This window comes from Quercus lobata, chromosome 5 (assembly GCF_001633185.2).
Source record: "Quercus lobata isolate SW786 chromosome 5, ValleyOak3.0 Primary Assembly, whole genome shotgun sequence".
Lineage (NCBI taxonomy): Eukaryota > Viridiplantae > Streptophyta > Magnoliopsida > Fagales > Fagaceae > Quercus > Quercus lobata.
Window position 1 is genome coordinate 73388990 of NC_044908.1, and position 16664 is coordinate 73405653.

A 16664-nucleotide genomic window follows, 5' to 3' on the forward strand; every position below is an offset into this window, starting at 1 on the left:
CAATATGGCAGCAGATAAAGGCAATATTAAGGGTTACGCCCTTTGCAGAAATAGCCCCAGACTAACCCATCTCTTTTTTGCAGATGATAGTCTATTATTTTGCAGGGCTACAATCCAAGAGTGCCAACAAGTTTTGAATATTTTGGAGACTTATGGCAGGTTTTCGGGTCAACGAATCAATAAAACAAAAACCACCATCTTTTTCAGCAAGTCTACTCCTGAGGAAGTCAAAAACCATATCAAATCGGCCTTGGATGTACCGGTGATCCTGCAATATGAGAAGTATTTGGGGTTACCTTCATTGGTGGGGAAAAATAAAAAGGCCAGCTTCAATTACATTAAGGAGAGAGTTTGGAAAAAAATTCAAGGGTGGAAGGAAAAACTTTTGTCTCAAGCAGGTAGAGAAATCCTTATTAAGGCCGTAGTTCAAGCAATCCCAACTTACACAATGAGTTGCTTTAAACTCCCCTTGGGTCTTTGTGGAGAAATCGAAAGTCTTATAAGGAAATTTTGGTGGGGCCAAAAAGGAGACCGAAGGAAGGTACATTGGGTAAAGTGGGACACACTTTGTAAGCCCAAATCGGAAGGGGGCATGGGATTTAAAGATTTGGCAAATTTCAATGATGCTCTATTAGCCAAACAAGCATGGCGATTACTTCACCAAAGAAACTCTCTATTTTATAGGGTTTTTAAGGTGAGGTTTTTCCCACAATCTTCTATCTTAGAAGCCCTTTATTCAAGCACGGGATCATACGCATGGCATAGTATTTTGAAAGGGAGAGACTTAGTGTTGAAGGGTGCACGATGGAGAGTGGGAAGTGGTGAAGCCATAAATGTGTGGAACGATGCTTGGTTGCCATCCACAACTCATCCGAGAATTGAAGCTCATGTGGTATCAAGTTTTGAAGATATGAAAGTTTCTGTTCTCATTGACCCAGCCACAAAGAAGTGGGACCTTAACATGTTGAATGGACTCTTCACTACCCAGGAGGTAGAGTTGATCTCAAGCATTCCTTTGTGTCCCAATGCAGTGGAGGATGTTGTTGTTTGGCCCTTTACTCCTTCAAGTACTTACACGGTAAGATCAGGCACACGGTTCCTCACCTTTAACCAAGCTCCTTATTAACCTGTGGTCACTACCCAGCCCGAAAAAGAAGTGTGGAAATTGATTTGGAGTCTTAACGTGCAAAGCAAAGTCAGAAACTTCCTATGGAGGTCCTGCCACAATGCTATTCCGATAAAACAAAATCTGAAACAACGGCATATCCTAAATGAAGATGTATGTGAACTGTGCAAGCTCGAGTCTGAGTCAGTTATCCATGCTCTATGGGGATGCTCACAGCTCACACAGGTGTGGGGCTCAATTCTGTCATTTTCATTTCGGCAGACACAAGTTTTTTCCTCCATCCAAGATGTGCTCACATATACACACAAGAAATAGGAAAATACGGAGCTACTGGCATCAATTATGTGGTCACTTTGGCATTGTAGAAACCAAGTACGAACATCTTCCAAGGAGTATCCACTATCACTAGTAGCTTCAACAGTGTCGCAAGCACTAGCTGACTTCCAACGGGCTAACTCCTCTGATGTTCCGCAACCCAGAAGCTTTGGCCAATCATGGACTCAATGGACTCCACTGGCAGAAGGAGAAATCAAAGTAAACTTTGACGGAGCCCAGTTCAGAGATTTGGGTAAAGCAGGTTTGGGAGTCATCATTCGGGATAGCAGAGGACAAGCGCTTATGTCTCTGTCTGAGCAAGCACATCTGCCTTTCTCTCTAGAAATTGTCGAAGCTATGGTAGTAGCTAGAGCTATCTCCTTTGCACAGGGTCTTAGCTCCACCTCCTTCGTACTAGAGGGGGATTCGGTGAATGTTATAAAAGAAATGCAGTCTGATGATGAGTCCCTTTCTCCATATGGTCATATCCTCAGCTCGGCAAAATCCATGGTGGTAACAGGAAGTAGTATTAAGTACTCGCATGTGGGTCGAACTGGTAACATTGTAGCACACAACCTAGCTAAACATGCTAGACATGTTAGAGGTTTTTCGGTGTGGACGGAGGATGTTCCTCCACACCTTTCTCATGTAATTTTTGCCGACCATGGCTGATTTTATTTAATAAAGTTTCAAGATCTTGATTCTCAAAAAATAAAAAATAAAAAATAAAAAAATAAACCAACGCAACAATAATAATGTTATTTATATAAGGATAAAATCGTATTTTACCATGTAATTGAGTAATTCATTAGTTAAATACAATTTAAGTATAAAAAAAAAGTGCAAACAAGATACAAATTATATGGAGGAATTTTCCTTCAAATTGATTGAGACAAAAAAATTTCTATCAACCATTACAAGCCATCATAAATTGAAGAAGAATTTATTATTATTATTTATATATAATAAATCGAGCAAGATACTAATTAATTTTTTATGTTGGATAAAATATTTTATTAGTTAAATTAATTGAAACTAATTGAAATCCACAAGTAATGTGGGATACAGAAGTTTAATAAAGTAATAGTGCCACATGTCATATCCGAGGCCGAGGGGACCGATGTATGTTTGAGGAGTCGATACCCTTGGATGACAAGGCCAGGGAAGCAAGTCTTGGCCACATCAACGGCACATTACTAGAGGATGTCACACTGTAATGGAAGAGCTTCTGAGAGGAAGCTAATCCTAATGTATCTGAAGGGATGGTAACTGCCACCATATTTAATGTACCCCACTAAACTTTCTGGCCTTCATTTATGTGGAGAAGATCCCTAAACAGTGTCGTCTTAGTTGCTGCAACTCATAGAAGATTTGACAAGGCGTTTGATGGGATAAGTACTCGAGTAATAACCTAAATGATCAACAAATGGAGAACAAAGATCAGCTAAAAAAGAATATATAATGTAAGAGATCCTCCTGAAAAATGAGAGAGTTGATGAAGGATCTCAAAGAGAAAAATACTATAGCAAATCATTCTTGAAATCAAACTAATATAAATATCTGCCTTTGGACCTTAGCCGAGGACTAGTATTCCTCATTATTCCTTGTCTTTTTCTTCTACTTCAAACTGTACTAGGTTATTTGGTTTAAGTTCCCGTCTCTACAAATACATTATATTACGTCAAACTCATTTTTGGCACGGACAAGTAAATCACTCTAGAAGAAAACTGGGTCCAAATTTTATCATCATTGCTTATTCTGCAGGCCTTAAAAAACCCACTAAAACCAGCACCAGAAAAATCAATCCCAATCCCAATCCCAATCCCAATCCCAAATCCGCAGTGACGAAGAACAAGCAATTGGGCAGAGGCCACGTGTCCCCTTACACGCATGAGAGCTCTAGATGTGAGTGTGAATGACACGCTGAACACGCAAGCAAAAAGTGGGTCCCTCAAACACGTGTCACCCGTGCGAGACACAGCAGTTTAGCACTCATACTCATACAAACAAAAGTGGGAAAAGGCAATTGATGGCGTTAATGCACTGGTTGGTGTTTGTCTCTGAGTTTCTTGCTCATGGTGGGCTCTACCTCTCTCTCTTACTCATTCAAAGAGAGTGACTGTGTGTGAGTGAGGACAGCTAGCTATTACTCTATACTGCTTTCTAGTCCCCACACACTTTGAAGCTCATTCATGGCTTCTATATACTATTGTCTCTTTCTCTTTTCCTTTGATTATTATTACTCACATACCAGCCAACAACTTCTTCAATTCCCAGCCTGATTCTTGTTAACCACTCTTTCTCTTTTGCTTTCTTTCTTGCTTTTTTTTTTTTTTTTTTTTCATTTTTTGTTTTGTTTTTGGCTCTACTGTGTTTGATACAAGTGTCAGGCATGAAAGGGAGGGTTTTTTTCAAGCTCGGTCTCAATATCATTCTTCTGGAAGTGTTCCTATTAGCTCTCTGTGAGTATGCAAGCACATTTACTTGTTAATTCCTGTACTGGGTTTTGGTTTATTTTTCATGATCTGTGTGTTTTTATTTTAGTTGGGTCATTTTTGAATTGCTCTATTTTGGAGGAAATGTAGGTGGGTTTAGTGTATATTTTTTTGCTGAATTTTGGGGTTTCATGAAATGGGTTTTGTGGAATTTCATTATTGGTATGAAAATATGGTGTTCTAACTTCGAAGTTCCCTCTTTTATTTTTTGGGTGGAGGTCTTGAAGTTTCATTTTTCAACTTTTGAGAATATGGTGCACTGGCAACCAATTAGCTATGCATATATACTCTTGTATTCATATTATTATTATTATTTTTTTGACAAAATATACTCCAGTATTTTTGACACATTGAGTTTACTTGATGTTTGCTATTAAGTAATCTGTTTTTCTTATGGTTCAGACTGATGTCCCACTGTTCCAGATTGATGCTAGTGTTAATGTTTTGGGATTGATTGGTGTCATTAGTTTAGGTATAGAGTTGCGTTAAATGTTAATAGCTTGTTTCTGTGATAGCGCCCGGGCCACCATTGTTGCACAAGTAGTACTTGTAATCACTTTGTATAGATTGAATAATGGGGCACGCTTGCTTTTCATGGAACTGGTGCTAAGAAAAACAGCATCTTCTTGGGTGAGACTGAAGACTGTGTACTTAGTACCAATTTCCGGAGAATTACATTATGAACAAGGGAGAAGTTAACCATGTCTGTTGGAAATTCCTGTCTTAGTACACTACTTAGTAGTTAGAACCAACTAAATTAGTGGCTGATGAATAACCAACTCAGTATATCACTACTATTTGTTTTGTTTGATAGAAGGTAGAGCCTCCAATTAATGATTCAGTTTCTTGTCAAATTTTGTGTTAAAGGTTAGTGTGATTCTCCAAATAGATTAGATATTGGATTGGATTAAAAGAGTGTGTGTTGCACACTTGCATGGGCATGAACTGAGTTCCACATCGGACGTTTACTAAGTAGATCTAAGCGATTATGAGGAATCCTAATTGTTACTTGACTAGTCCTTTTAGGTTATAGCTGCAAACGTAGCTAGTGATTTCCCCACCTTGTCTTGATGAGGATGTTGGGAAGTGTGTGTTGCACAAGCATGAGTTAAAGCTTCCATTGGGTGTTTACTAGGTAGTCTTGGCCATGGAAGCTATTACTAGGAGCCTTAATTCTAACTTGACCAGTCCTTTTGGGGTATAGTACTGCACTAGCGCTTCCTTGCATCATGCCAGTTAGAACTTCACTCTGCCACTATTTCCATTTCTACGTTGTTTTGCTTGAATCATATAATTGTCTCTTCAGATTTTTATGAGTTAGTATCATAATTCTAAATTGAAGCTTCCCATTTATTTATTTTCTTTTTTTGGTTGTTGAAGAGTTTCAGTGTGTAGGGACAAAGGTGCAACCCCACACACAACCACCCCCCAAAAAAAAAAAAAAAATCCCTGTATTGGTGAATAGAGGCTTCAAATGTTACATTTACTTTCTTTGAATTCACAAGATGTTATCCATTCTCAAAAAGGTTCTAGTATTCCACAATGTTTATTTTTACATAACTCCCTTTGGACCCTTTCTCAAGTATATCTTCTGACATCTCCTTACTTCAGCACTTTGACTTGTCCATGCCCATGTTCCCAAAACTTCCACCAGAAAAAGCTGGTCTTATCCCTGTTAAGTATTGCTGAGTCCCATGCAATAAGAAAGGATGGGTTAGGTTTGAGATTGAGGGAAATCCTAATTGGTCGGTTGTATTGTTGTTCAATGTTGGAGGTACTGGTGATGTTTCTAATGTTAAATTTAGGGCTTTAATCCCGATTGGATTCAACTATTGCGCAATTGGGGCCAAAATTGGCAGGCTGGCACAGAGTTGATAGGGCAAAGCTTGTCATTCCAAGCAACTACTAGTGATGGGAAAATGTTGCAGTTTGATGATGTACTGGGTTTTGGTTTATTTTACTTGATCTGTGAGTTTTTTCAGTTGGGGTTCATTGTTGAATTGCTCTATTTTGGAGGAAATGTAGGTGGGTTTAGCGTATTTTTGCTGAGTTTTGGGGTTTCATGAAATGGGTTTTGTGGGACTTTATTATTGGTATATAAATATGGTGTTCAAACTTCAAAGTTCCTTCTTTTATTTTTTGGTGGAGGTATTGAATTTTCATTTCAACTTTAAGGAATATGGTGCACTGGCAATCAATTTGCTGATGCAATTGTTTTGTTTACACTATCAGTTTACTTGTATGAGCTGGGCATTAGTATTTGCTATTAATTAAAATTGTTTTCTTTAAGGTTCAGACTGATGTGCCAGTGTTCTAGATTGAGGCTAGTGTTAGGATTTTGGAATAAATTGTATCATTTATTTAGGTATAGACTTGTGTTAAATGTTCAATAACTCGCCTCTGTGATAGCACCCTGGCCACCATTTTTGCCACAAATAATTGACACAATCAGTGCTCACTTCACATGGATTGATTTCTGGCAAGGCTGCTTTTATGGAATTGGTGCTAAGAAATTCATCATCTTCTTTGGTGCGTGGGAGGACTTTGTACTTAGCATCAATTTCCAGAGAATTGGTTTCCAACATACATTATCAACAAGGGAGAAGTTAACCATGTATGTTGGAAATTCCTATCTTAGTACTCTACTTAGAAAATAAATAAATTAGTGGGTCGATGAACAACAAACCCAGTATATCACTACAATTTTTTTTTTGTTTAATAGAAAGTAGAGCCTCCGATTGATGACTCAATTTATTGTCAAATTTTGTGTTGAAGGTTAGTGTGATACTTCAATAGTTTGGATATTTGATTAGATTAGAAGAGTTTGTCTTGCAAGGGCATAAGTTGAGTCCCACATCAGGTGTTTACTAAATAGATCTAAGTGATAATGAGGAGCCCTAATTGTAACTTGACTAGTCTTTTTAGGTTATAGCCTCAAATATTGCTAGTGCTTTATCGCCTTATCTTGACAAGGTTGTTAGGACATTAGTGTTGTATAGGCATGACTTAAGTCTTACATCAAGTGTTTACTAGGTAAATCTTTGCTATGGAAGCTATTGTAAGGAGCCTTAATTACAGCTTGACTAGTCCTTTTGGGGTATGGCAGTGCACTAGCGCTTCTTTCATCGTGACAGTTAAAGCTTACATACTATCACTATTTCCTTTTTCTAGGTGGTTTTGCTTGTAGTTACTGTTTCATTTTTGGTTAGTTTTCTTCTTGTTTTTTTTCTATAGAATTACAGAATTGCCTCTACAGATTTTTATGAGGTATTCTTATGATTTTAAATTTAAGGTTCCCATTTCCATTACTTATATAAATAAAAAAGCTTCCCATTCCTTTTTTTTTTAAAAAAAAACCTGAATTGGTGAATGGACGCTTCAATTGTTACATTTTAATTTCTTTGAATTAGCAAGATGTTATCCATTCTCAAAAGGTTCTAGTATTCCACTGATATGTTAGTTTACATAACACCTTTTCTCAAGTATATTTTCTGACATCTCTTTGCATGCATGCCTATAGTATTTCTAAGCTTTAAAAAATTTATTGTGTAAAACATAAATGAAAGTTTTTCTGATATCCTCATTTTCCTTATGCTTTTGGTACAGGTTTTCATGAATCTTGCTGCAGCCAGTTAGATCATCTTACGGGTCCTGTTTTGATGGATAAAAGAAGGGATGCTTTTTTGCCCAAGATCTCTCCTAGTGGGTCTCCTCAGCCATTTATTCCTATGCTTGCACCTTCACCATTGATACCCTTCACAAATACTACCACTCCAAAATTATCAGGTCTATTTAAATATACTTCTTAAAAATTATAGTAAAATCTTTATTTACATTGCATTCTTAAAGTTATATGGATTAAGAAGTTTGATCACATGTTGTGCTTTGTAATCTCTCTCTCTCTCTCTCTTCTAATGCAGGACTCTGTATGTTAAACTTCACTGCTGCTAAAAGCTTGCTGAGTACAACATCAGTAGATTGCTGGTCCGCTTTTGCACCGTTTCTGGCTAATGTCATTTGTTGTCCGCAGTTGGAAGCCACTCTTGCAATTATCATTGGTCAATCGAGTAAAGAAACCAATGTCCTTGCTTTAAATGGGACCCTTGCCAAATTTTGCCTCTCAGACATTGAGCAGATTTTGGTTGGTCAGGGTGCTAATTTTAATGTGACACAGATATGTTCAACTCATGCCTCAAATCTCACTCAAAACTCTTGCCCGGTCATTGATGTTAATGAGTTTGAGAACACTATAGATACTTCTAAGCTTCTGGCAGCTTGTGCTGAGATTGATTCTGTGAAAGAATGCTGTAACCAAATTTGTCAGGGTGCAATATTAGAAGCTGCTACGAGGATTGCATTGAAAGCTTCTGAGCTATTGAGCGTTGATGGGCCCCATGTTTTACCTGAGCACTCAACTACTATAAATGATTGTAGAAGTATCGTCCACAGATGGCTGGCAAGTAAACTTGATCCTCCTCTTGCGAAGCATGTTCTCAGAGTACTATCAAATTGCAATGTTAATAAAGGTGAGTTTGGGGTAAAACATGGATGTAGAATAACCTCTCCAGATTATGTCTAGGTTTTTGTCTAAGACACCTTCTGACACTTAAAAGTATCCACAAAAGAATTGAGTACTTGTGTTAGAAGCATATGATTATGTGTGGGAGTACGTGGAGTATAACATACTTTTGAAAGTCACTATGCATCCATTTCTTTAGAAGATTCTTTTGTTAGTGCAAAGTCCAACTTTGGGTTCATTTCCTTATTCATGTACTGGATTGTAAACTTATAGACAACATTGATAGCTCCTAGATGGTCTCTTCTATCTGTCCTTGTGACTTCCTCACTCCTTTTATCATGGAAATTTATTAATTCCACATTTTTTTGTGTGGTAATTCTTGTTTGCTCTGTTTCTTATACATGTTTGATTTTTTATTCGTATGCCAATCCCTTCAGGTGGCCTCATCAATCTCATATTTCTTCTCTTGTGATTGTGCATCAGTTTGCCCCCTGAATTTCCCTGACATGAAGCATGTCGCAAAGGGCTGTGGGCATGGGATAAGTAACCAGACAGCATGCTGTAGTGCCATGGGAAGCTATGTCACCCACTTGCAAAAGCAGAGTTTTATAACCAACTTGCAAGCTTTGGATTGTGCTGCATCATTGGGAACAAAGTTAAGGAAGTCAAATATTACAAAAGATGTATATGGCCTCTGTCATATAAGCCTCAAGGATTTCTCCCTTCAAGGTTCATGTTTTTTCTGGGTTCCCTTTTCATAATTAAACTAAATATGTTCTCTGTCACATTGACTTTAAGCTGATTCTGATACATGATTCTTTTTTCATTTTTCCATCTCGAAACGCTATGGAACAACAATTCAATGTCTCAGTTGGAACTCAAGGTAATGTGCATAATTCATATGCATTGTGGAATAATAAACTAAAGACAAAGAATCATTTAGTATGGTGCAGAAATTATTCATTTCCTTCTTGCTTATTTCCTTTCATTCTTTATTATGACCTTTTTTCTGCAAAAGGTTTGCAAATAGAACCTTTAGTTTCTAATCTAGATTTGTGTGAGTGAATGGATTAAATGTTATTACTTTCTGATTTCAATCTTGTAATTAGCTTGCATTTCTTTCTCCTTTTTGCTGAAGCAGAGGCTGGATGTCTTTTGCCTAGCTTGCCTTCTGATGCAACATTAGACCCGACTTCAGGAATAAGCTTCCTTTGTGATTTAAATGACAACATTGCAGCTCCATGGCCCACTACATCTCAAGTGCAAGCTTCTTCATGCAATAAAAGTATGTCCTGGCTATTATATTTTATTCATTTATATGGAATACCAAGTCTTTTAAATCTGTTACTTGTTCCTTCTGAAAATTAAATTGCTTTTTGCTAAAGGCTTATTTTGTTTCTGTTATATTTATCAACCTGACTTATTGGAATTTCAGCTATTAAAATTCCTGCACTTCCAGCAGCCACATCTGCCCAAAGTGGTAAGCACCCCTTCTTTTTTTTTCTTCTTTTTTTGGGGGGGTGGGGAGGGGGGCAGGTGTGGTGTAGCTCTCAATGTGAGTTAGATTTGTGCAATCCTAAGATGTGACTAACCTGGAATGGATGCCTAGGTTCATGGTTTTTTAACTTACAAGGATGGTAGAAATTTAATAGGTACAGCTGGTGGAGTCTGCCCGTCACTTGCATGGTGATGGCGTCCCTGCATGGGAACCATGGATGGGGTCCACCATCACGTGAGTGGAGGCCAGACGCCATTCATTGTATATCTTCAAGAATGGGAGCTGTCTTAATTGAGGTAGTTGTCATACAAAAAAGTTAGGCATGTATGCCAATTTGGTCCTATCAAGTGGGTTATGAAGTATCAATTCCCGTCTACTTCATGAAAAGAACATGTAGAAGAATGGAATGGACAGTGTTGTGAAATCGTTTTATTCCAAAGTTTGATGGGCACCATTCTCCCTTAAATGGGAGCTAAACCAAGATAGAGACCGAGAATTCCTGTCACCCAATTTCTCTATCCTTACAAACACAAAGAACTTATTTAGCTAAAAACTTGGAGGAAACTCTTCATAGTTGAAAACCAAACTTTTTGCATCCAAAGCTAAACATACTTTGTTGCTTTGAATTGTGGAACACAATTAATTCTCTTTTTGGTCACTAACCCTCCTTAACTTCATGCTAACTTGCTTTGCAGGACTTTATAATGACGATGTCATGCTTTTTCTGCTCATTGCTTCCTTAATGGTCCCTCTAATGCTATTGTATTCTTAAGAAGCTTTTTCTTGCACATTGCACCTTGTCAGAGTCTTCAAAGAGAAAAGGATAACTAGATGAAGTTATTTCCAAGAAGGTTTCTCTTGATCTGATCTGAGCCCTGTCAATTGAAGACAATTGTTTATTGGGCAGAGAATCTTGATTTTAGGTAATTTAGGATTGTGTTTCTGATCCTATTGATTCTTGATTCTTGTTTGCTGGTGTAATAAAATTTTTGTAAAGGAAATTAGGAAAATGAGGAAAGTGATATTGTAATTACCAATATTGAGATTGCCATGTAAATTTAGGTTTTAGTAGGAAAAAGCTCTTTTGCAACTTGTAAGTACTTTTTTCTAATCTAGTGTCCACCTTATATGACCAATGCCTTTCTTGCCAGTGCTTTTAATAATGCTGATCTATATATCTCTTTCACATTTAAAATGTTTTGTTATCTTCTAGAGTTACTTGAACCTGAAATGCTTAAGTGCTTAAGCTGTATCTTCTTTATGATGAAATTAATTTTCAAAAGAGGGAAAAAGTTTCTATAGAGATTGAATTGAATGGGCCAAGCATGGGCTTCCATACAACCATCACAGAAAGTCTGGACACAACTCATGTCACAATTGTTGTCACAACTCTATCGTGGTTTTGAGTGATGAAGAACAAGCGGTGGGTTCATATAAAAGTGTTAGACAATCATTCATATTTAGTGTCTGTTTGTTTCAACGTTTTCAACCCAAAAAGCCCGTTTTGAAGAAAGCTGGAGTGGAAAGCCCATTTGGTTCAACATAAAACGCAACTTTTTGGAAAAAGTTGCGTTTTGGGCCAAGGCTGAAAACGCGCAAGCCATTATGGAGCTTTGGAGGTCCATTTTAGAAAAAGTTCATGCGCATTCTCAGCTATCCATTGGACTCTTCGGGCAATTACCAAATTACCCTTCAATAAATCATGTTAATTTCCTCAGTTCTTATGCCTGTTTCTCATTCCTCTCATCTCATTTCTCTGTTTTTCCCTTTGCCCTGAAGCTCACTCACGCCTCTCTACTCTACTCTCTCCGTGTTGCTACAAACATAGCACCATCCAACTATCACCGGTCTACCACCACAACCCATTTCAACATTTGATAATCCAAACACAAAATCAACAAAATCAAACCAAAAATAACTCAAAATCAACACAAAAGTACAAAACAACTTAAAATCAACTCAAACCCCATTGGAAAACCCATTCCAAACCCAAAACAAAATCAACCCAAAACAAAATCAACTCAAAATCAAACCCAAAATCCACAGAAAATCAACTCAAAATTAAACCATTAACTGAAAACTCATAACCCAAACCCAAAATCAAAATCAAGTACAAATCCAATGGTGGCAGAGACTTGAGGGATCTGAGAATTAAGGAGAGATGAGGGATTTCCTTATATTTCAATCCTTCATCTTCATCATCATCATCATCATCATCATCTTCTTCTCTCTTCCTTGTAACTTTCGAATTGTCAAAAAAAAAAAAAAAAAAAAAAAAAAAGATGCAGAGACTTTGGGGGATGAGAGAGGGGTGGAGATTGTGTGGAATGTTCTGGGGGGGTGAAGTGGTAGGGAAAAAGACAAAAGAAGGAAAAAAGTAAGGGCACGTGTGTGGAGGAAGTGGTAGGGAAAAAAAGGAAAGAAGAAAAAAAAAATTAAACCATTAACTAAGAATTAAGGAGAGAGATGAGGGATTTCCTTATGTTTCAATCCTTCATCTTCTTCTTCATCATCATCATCTTCTCTCTTCCTTGTAGCTTTCGAATTGTCAAAAAAAAAAAAAAAAAAAAAGATGCAGAGACTTTGGGGGATGAGAGAGGGGCGGAGATTGTGTGGAATGTTCTGGAGGGTGAAATGGTAGGGAAAAAGACAAAAGAAGGAAAAAAAAAAGAATAAAAATAAGGGCACGTGTGTGGAGGAAGTGGTAGGGAAAAAGAGGAAAGAAGAAAATAAAGAAAAAAAAAAAAATAAGGGTACGTGTGTGGAGGAGAAAAAAAAGAGGGAAAAAAGAAGAAGGAAAAAGAAGAAGGAAATATGGATAAAAAATAAAATAAAATAAAATAAGGGAAACATAAAATAAAGAATGAGAAATTAAAATTGAGAAATACTGTCACAATATTTTTACAATGCTTTCACAATAAATTTTAAGTGGTAGGTTATTATTAGTTAATATTGGTGAGAAAAAAATAATTTTTTTAGAAAAAGAAAAAAATAATTGTAATAGTATGTTCAAATTAAAATTAGTATAAATTATCACAATAAATCTTAAGTGGTAGGTATTAGCTAATATTGGTGAGAAAAAAATAATTTCACAATATTGATTTAAGTATAAAATAAACTTCCTTATATATACATTGTCATTTTTGGTAATTTATCTCTCAAACTGTCACTTTTATTAGTGCTAGCTGTAAGGACTCAATTTGTAACGACCCCAAACTGGTTTATTGGGTTCGAACGTTAAAAGCCCAAACAATAAATTTGTAGAAGTGGGCCAAAGGCTAGGCCTTGGTCACTGGACGGTGGTTAGTCATGGTGTTCATAGTGATAGCACAAGGGTCAACCGCGCTTGCCCAAGAAGGTTTTCTCCTCGGTACGGTCTGGGAGGCTCTAGTTCTTGGCCCTCCCCCCTTTCTGGATTGCTTCCTTCTCCTTTTTATACTAACCTTTACCCTCCCTTCAACGTCCACGTGTAGGTTCAGTTTTCTAAGGCTGATACTTGTTCTATCAGCCCATACCCAAAGTGGTTGGGAGTGGTTGTAAAAGTTGAAAAACATTACTCTGTCAGGCGTAGAGTACTTAATTGCAGTAATGGTAGCCTTTCCATTGTCCTTTGTCACCACACTGTTCAGGGGTCCTTTTCTCATCAATGCGGAGGTGTTTAGCTTTTCTATGCACCGCTCCTATACTGTACTCGTCCTTTCTTCTAAGAGTGCTTTGGGATGCGGAGGACAGAATCATCATCGGCTATATCTAGGCCATTTGGACTTTCGTTATATGTCCTCGATAATGTCTCTCCTCGGCTCGGGCCTTGGGCCTTAATGTAAAGTGGGCCGGGATCACAAATTCTCTGGCCCCACAATAGCCCCTCAAAATCCTACTGTCCGGCCCCTCGGACGGGGAGGAGGGTTTTGGTTATGAGACATTCCTTTAGTTTTACTCACGTCGCGTTCCTACCGTTTCGATGCACGAGGCATGTTTTTAATAAGTTTTCTTTACGAGGCGACGCAAATCCAACGGTTGAAGACGGCGTTGGGAGTTGAGCGAGACTTATCTCGTTTGTAGCTTTTCTTGGAGATTTGTACAGATTAAATGCCACCAGGCTTGCCCCCCATATAAGAAGCATGGTGGGGGGTCGTTTTCTTTATTTGTAGTCCCTTTAAGCCTTTCAAATCCCTAACCCTCCAGTTGTGCCCATAGTCCCCATTACTAGTGTGACTGAGCCCTCGAGGGTGATATGGTCAAGGTCAGGATGGGGATGAAGGGACCACACCCTCTCCAAAAGCATTGGGTTTCCCAGAGACTTAAGATGGCCTAGTCAGGGCAAGGGAGACAAAGACTCAAGACATTTCTTCCCCCTGATAAGGCAGGAAAGGAGCCTCTTCTTCCTTCAGCCAAAATCCGAAGCAGGCGGAGGTCGCATCAGATTTTTGGTGCGACAGCACTAACGTTTCTCATTGTCGGTACCATCCGCTCTCTCCCGAGTGCTGTTAATATGACACTTGCTTGATGGGAGTCAGAGCTGGTACGGGGATTAGGCATCCCCGCTTCTTCCTCTCTTCCATCACTGGTGCCACCTAGGTGCTTCCGCTTCTTCTTTTTCTTCCATCACTGGTGCCGCCTAGGCGCCCCTGCTTCTTCTTCTCTTCCATCACATTTGAAGGATTTATCGTTTCTCTGTACCTTTTTCTTTTTGCTTTTCTTTTTGCTTCTGTAGTTAGCTTCTGGTATAGACTTGTTTAAGCCTCTTATTGTACGCTGTACTATTTCTTTATCTAATAAAAGATGACTTTATCCCATTTTACGTGTTCTTTCTTTTTTGCAATAATTATTTTGTGAGTGGATGTGCTAGTGTCCTTTTCTTTTAAACAATACTTAGGGCCGAAACCCTTGTTAACAAAGAGCTATCACTTTGAACTTATTAAAACTAACGGGCACAATAATGCCGACTTGAAGTAGGTTAACCAGATAAGACTAGCTGAGATAACAGCTGAATGCTTTGTATTGCATATGGGGTGATCATCCGAGGATGGGTAACCTAAAATAAACTATTCGAGAGGGTCAACGTGCACTAGGGTGCTTTGCCATGTTCCTGACAACATTCATAGCCCTAACTTTTTTTAGCATCCGGTTCGAGGACCGAGATATGACTGTACCAGGTGTAAACACTCGGTTGCGTTAGTTTTCTTAGAGCTGGGGATCCGAGGACAGCACGGGATCCCCATTCCTTCTAGGTCTTAAGCCATTTTTTAGTGACTAGTTTCCCCATAAGTTTGAGTCTGAAGACCACGCAACACCTTGGTTCTGTCTAGCACTTTCTTTTTGTAATGGTTCTTTAAGTAGTTGGTTTCCCCATAAGTTTGAGTCCGAGGACCATGTAAGATCTTGGTTCTGTCCAAAACTTAGATTTTTTCTTAAAGTAGTTGGTTTCCCCATAGGTTTGAGTCCGAGAACCATGCAAGATCTTGATTCTGTTCAAAACTTAAATTTTCTTAAAGTAGTTGGTTTCCCCATAGGTTTGAGTCTGAGGACCATGCAAGACCTTAGTTCTGTCCAAAACTTAGATTTTCTTAAAGTAGTTGGTTTCCCCATAGGTTTGAGTCCGAGGACCATGCAAGACCTTGGTTCTGTCCAAAACTTAGATTTTCTTAAAGTAGTTGGTTTCCCCATAGGTTTGAGTCCGAGGACCATGTAAGACCTTGATTCTGTCCAAAACTTAGATTTTCTTAAAGTAGTTGGTTTCCCCATAGGTTTGAGTCTGAGGACCATGCAAGACCTTGATTCTCTCTAAAACTTAGATTTTCTTAAAGTAGTTGGTTTCCCCATAGGTTTGAGTCTAAGGACTATGCAAGACTTTGGTTCTGTCCAAAACTTAGATTTTCTTAAAATAATTGGTTTCCCCATAGGTTTGAGTCCGAGGACCATGCAAGACCTTGGTTCTGTCCAAAACTTAGATTTTCTTAAAGTAGTAGGTTTCCCCATAGGTTTGAGTCCGAGGACCATGCAAGACTTTGGTTCTGTCCAAAACTTATAGGAATTTGGTGAATCGGGCTACTGGACCCGCGAGGATTAGCCCCTTGACAAAGATGTGTGGGGCATAAACTTGATGTTGGAAGTCCCTAGAGTTGCCCGCGCCACTGGCACTTCGAAGTGCAGCCTTGAATGGGAGCTAAGTTAGGGCGACAACCCCGTGTTACTGAAAACGATGGGGGAACCTCCGCAGACCCTTGTCTGACAGGAGCTTGATCCTACCATGACTAACCGCCACCTGTGCCAACGCACAAGCCTTCCCACAGACGGCGCTAATTGTAAAGACTCAATTTGTAACGACCCCAAACTGGTTTATTGGGTTCGAACGTTAAAGACGCAAATAATAAATTTGTAGAAAGTGGGCCAAAAGGCTAGGCCTTGGTCACCAGACGGTGGTTAGTCATGGTGTTCATAGTGATAGCACAAGGGTGAACCGCGCTTGCCCAAGAAGGTTTTCTCCTCGGTACAGTCTGGGAGGCTCTAGTTCTTGGCCCTCCCCCCTTTCTGGATTACTTCCTTCTCCTTTTTATACTAGCCTTTACCCTCCTTCCAACGTCCACGTATAGGTTCATCTTTCTAGGGTTAATACTTGTCCTATCAGCTTATACCCAAAGTGGTTGAGAGTGGTTGTAAAAACTGAAAAATATTGCTCTGTCAGGCGCAAAGTACTTAATTGCAGTAATG

General features: G+C 38.6%; 2 protein-coding genes across 3 annotated transcripts; both read left to right on the forward strand.

Moving 5' to 3' along the window:
• Window positions 1-4: 4 nt before the first annotated feature.
• On the forward strand, window positions 5-2113 carry LOC115991099. Its single transcript, XM_031114845.1, has 3 exons — window positions 5-1078; window positions 1278-1351; window positions 1492-2113. The coding sequence occupies exons 1-3, from the start codon at window positions 5-7 to the stop codon at window positions 2111-2113; spliced, it is 1770 nt and encodes a 589-aa protein (XP_030970705.1).
• A 1355-nt stretch (window positions 2114-3468) lies between these two features.
• LOC115991545 (uncharacterized GPI-anchored protein At1g61900-like) lies at window positions 3469-11089 on the forward strand. 2 transcript variants are annotated; one of them, XM_031115318.1, is made up of 8 exons: window positions 3479-3903; window positions 7543-7722; window positions 7857-8462; window positions 8939-9184; window positions 9327-9338; window positions 9597-9740; window positions 9891-9935; window positions 10649-11089. In XM_031115318.1, exons 1-8 carry the CDS (start codon window positions 3834-3836, stop codon window positions 10723-10725), a joined length of 1380 nt encoding a protein of 459 aa, XP_030971178.1. In that variant the 5' UTR covers window positions 3479-3833; the 3' UTR covers window positions 10726-11089. The 2 variants fall into 2 exon arrangements, with proteins under 2 accessions (XP_030971180.1, XP_030971178.1); XM_031115320.1 differs by lacking the exon at window positions 9891-9935 and having other exon boundaries at window positions 3469-3903.
• Window positions 11090-16664: the final 5575 nt, after the last annotated feature.

Excerpts from the sequence above, each read along its gene's own strand:
- LOC115991099 (XM_031114845.1), top strand. The coding sequence starts at position 5 with ATGGCAGCAGATAAAGGCAATATTAAGGGTTACGCCCTTTGCAGAAAT. Across the intron at positions 1,079-1,277 it reads CTCCTTCAAGTACTTACACG|ATGTATGTGAACTGTGCAAG; the intron begins GTAAGATCAGGC and ends TCCTAAATGAAG. Across the intron at positions 1,352-1,491 it reads GATGCTCACAGCTCACACAG|AAACCAAGTACGAACATCTT; the intron begins GTGTGGGGCTCA and ends TTGGCATTGTAG.
- LOC115991545 (XM_031115318.1), top strand. The coding sequence starts at position 3,834 with ATGAAAGGGAGGGTTTTTTTCAAGCTCGGTCTCAATATCATTCTTCTG. Across the intron at positions 3,904-7,542 it reads AGTGTTCCTATTAGCTCTCT|GTTTTCATGAATCTTGCTGC; the intron begins GTGAGTATGCAA and ends CTTTTGGTACAG. Across the intron at positions 9,936-10,648 it reads AGCCACATCTGCCCAAAGTG|GACTTTATAATGACGATGTC; the intron begins GTAAGCACCCCT and ends CTTGCTTTGCAG.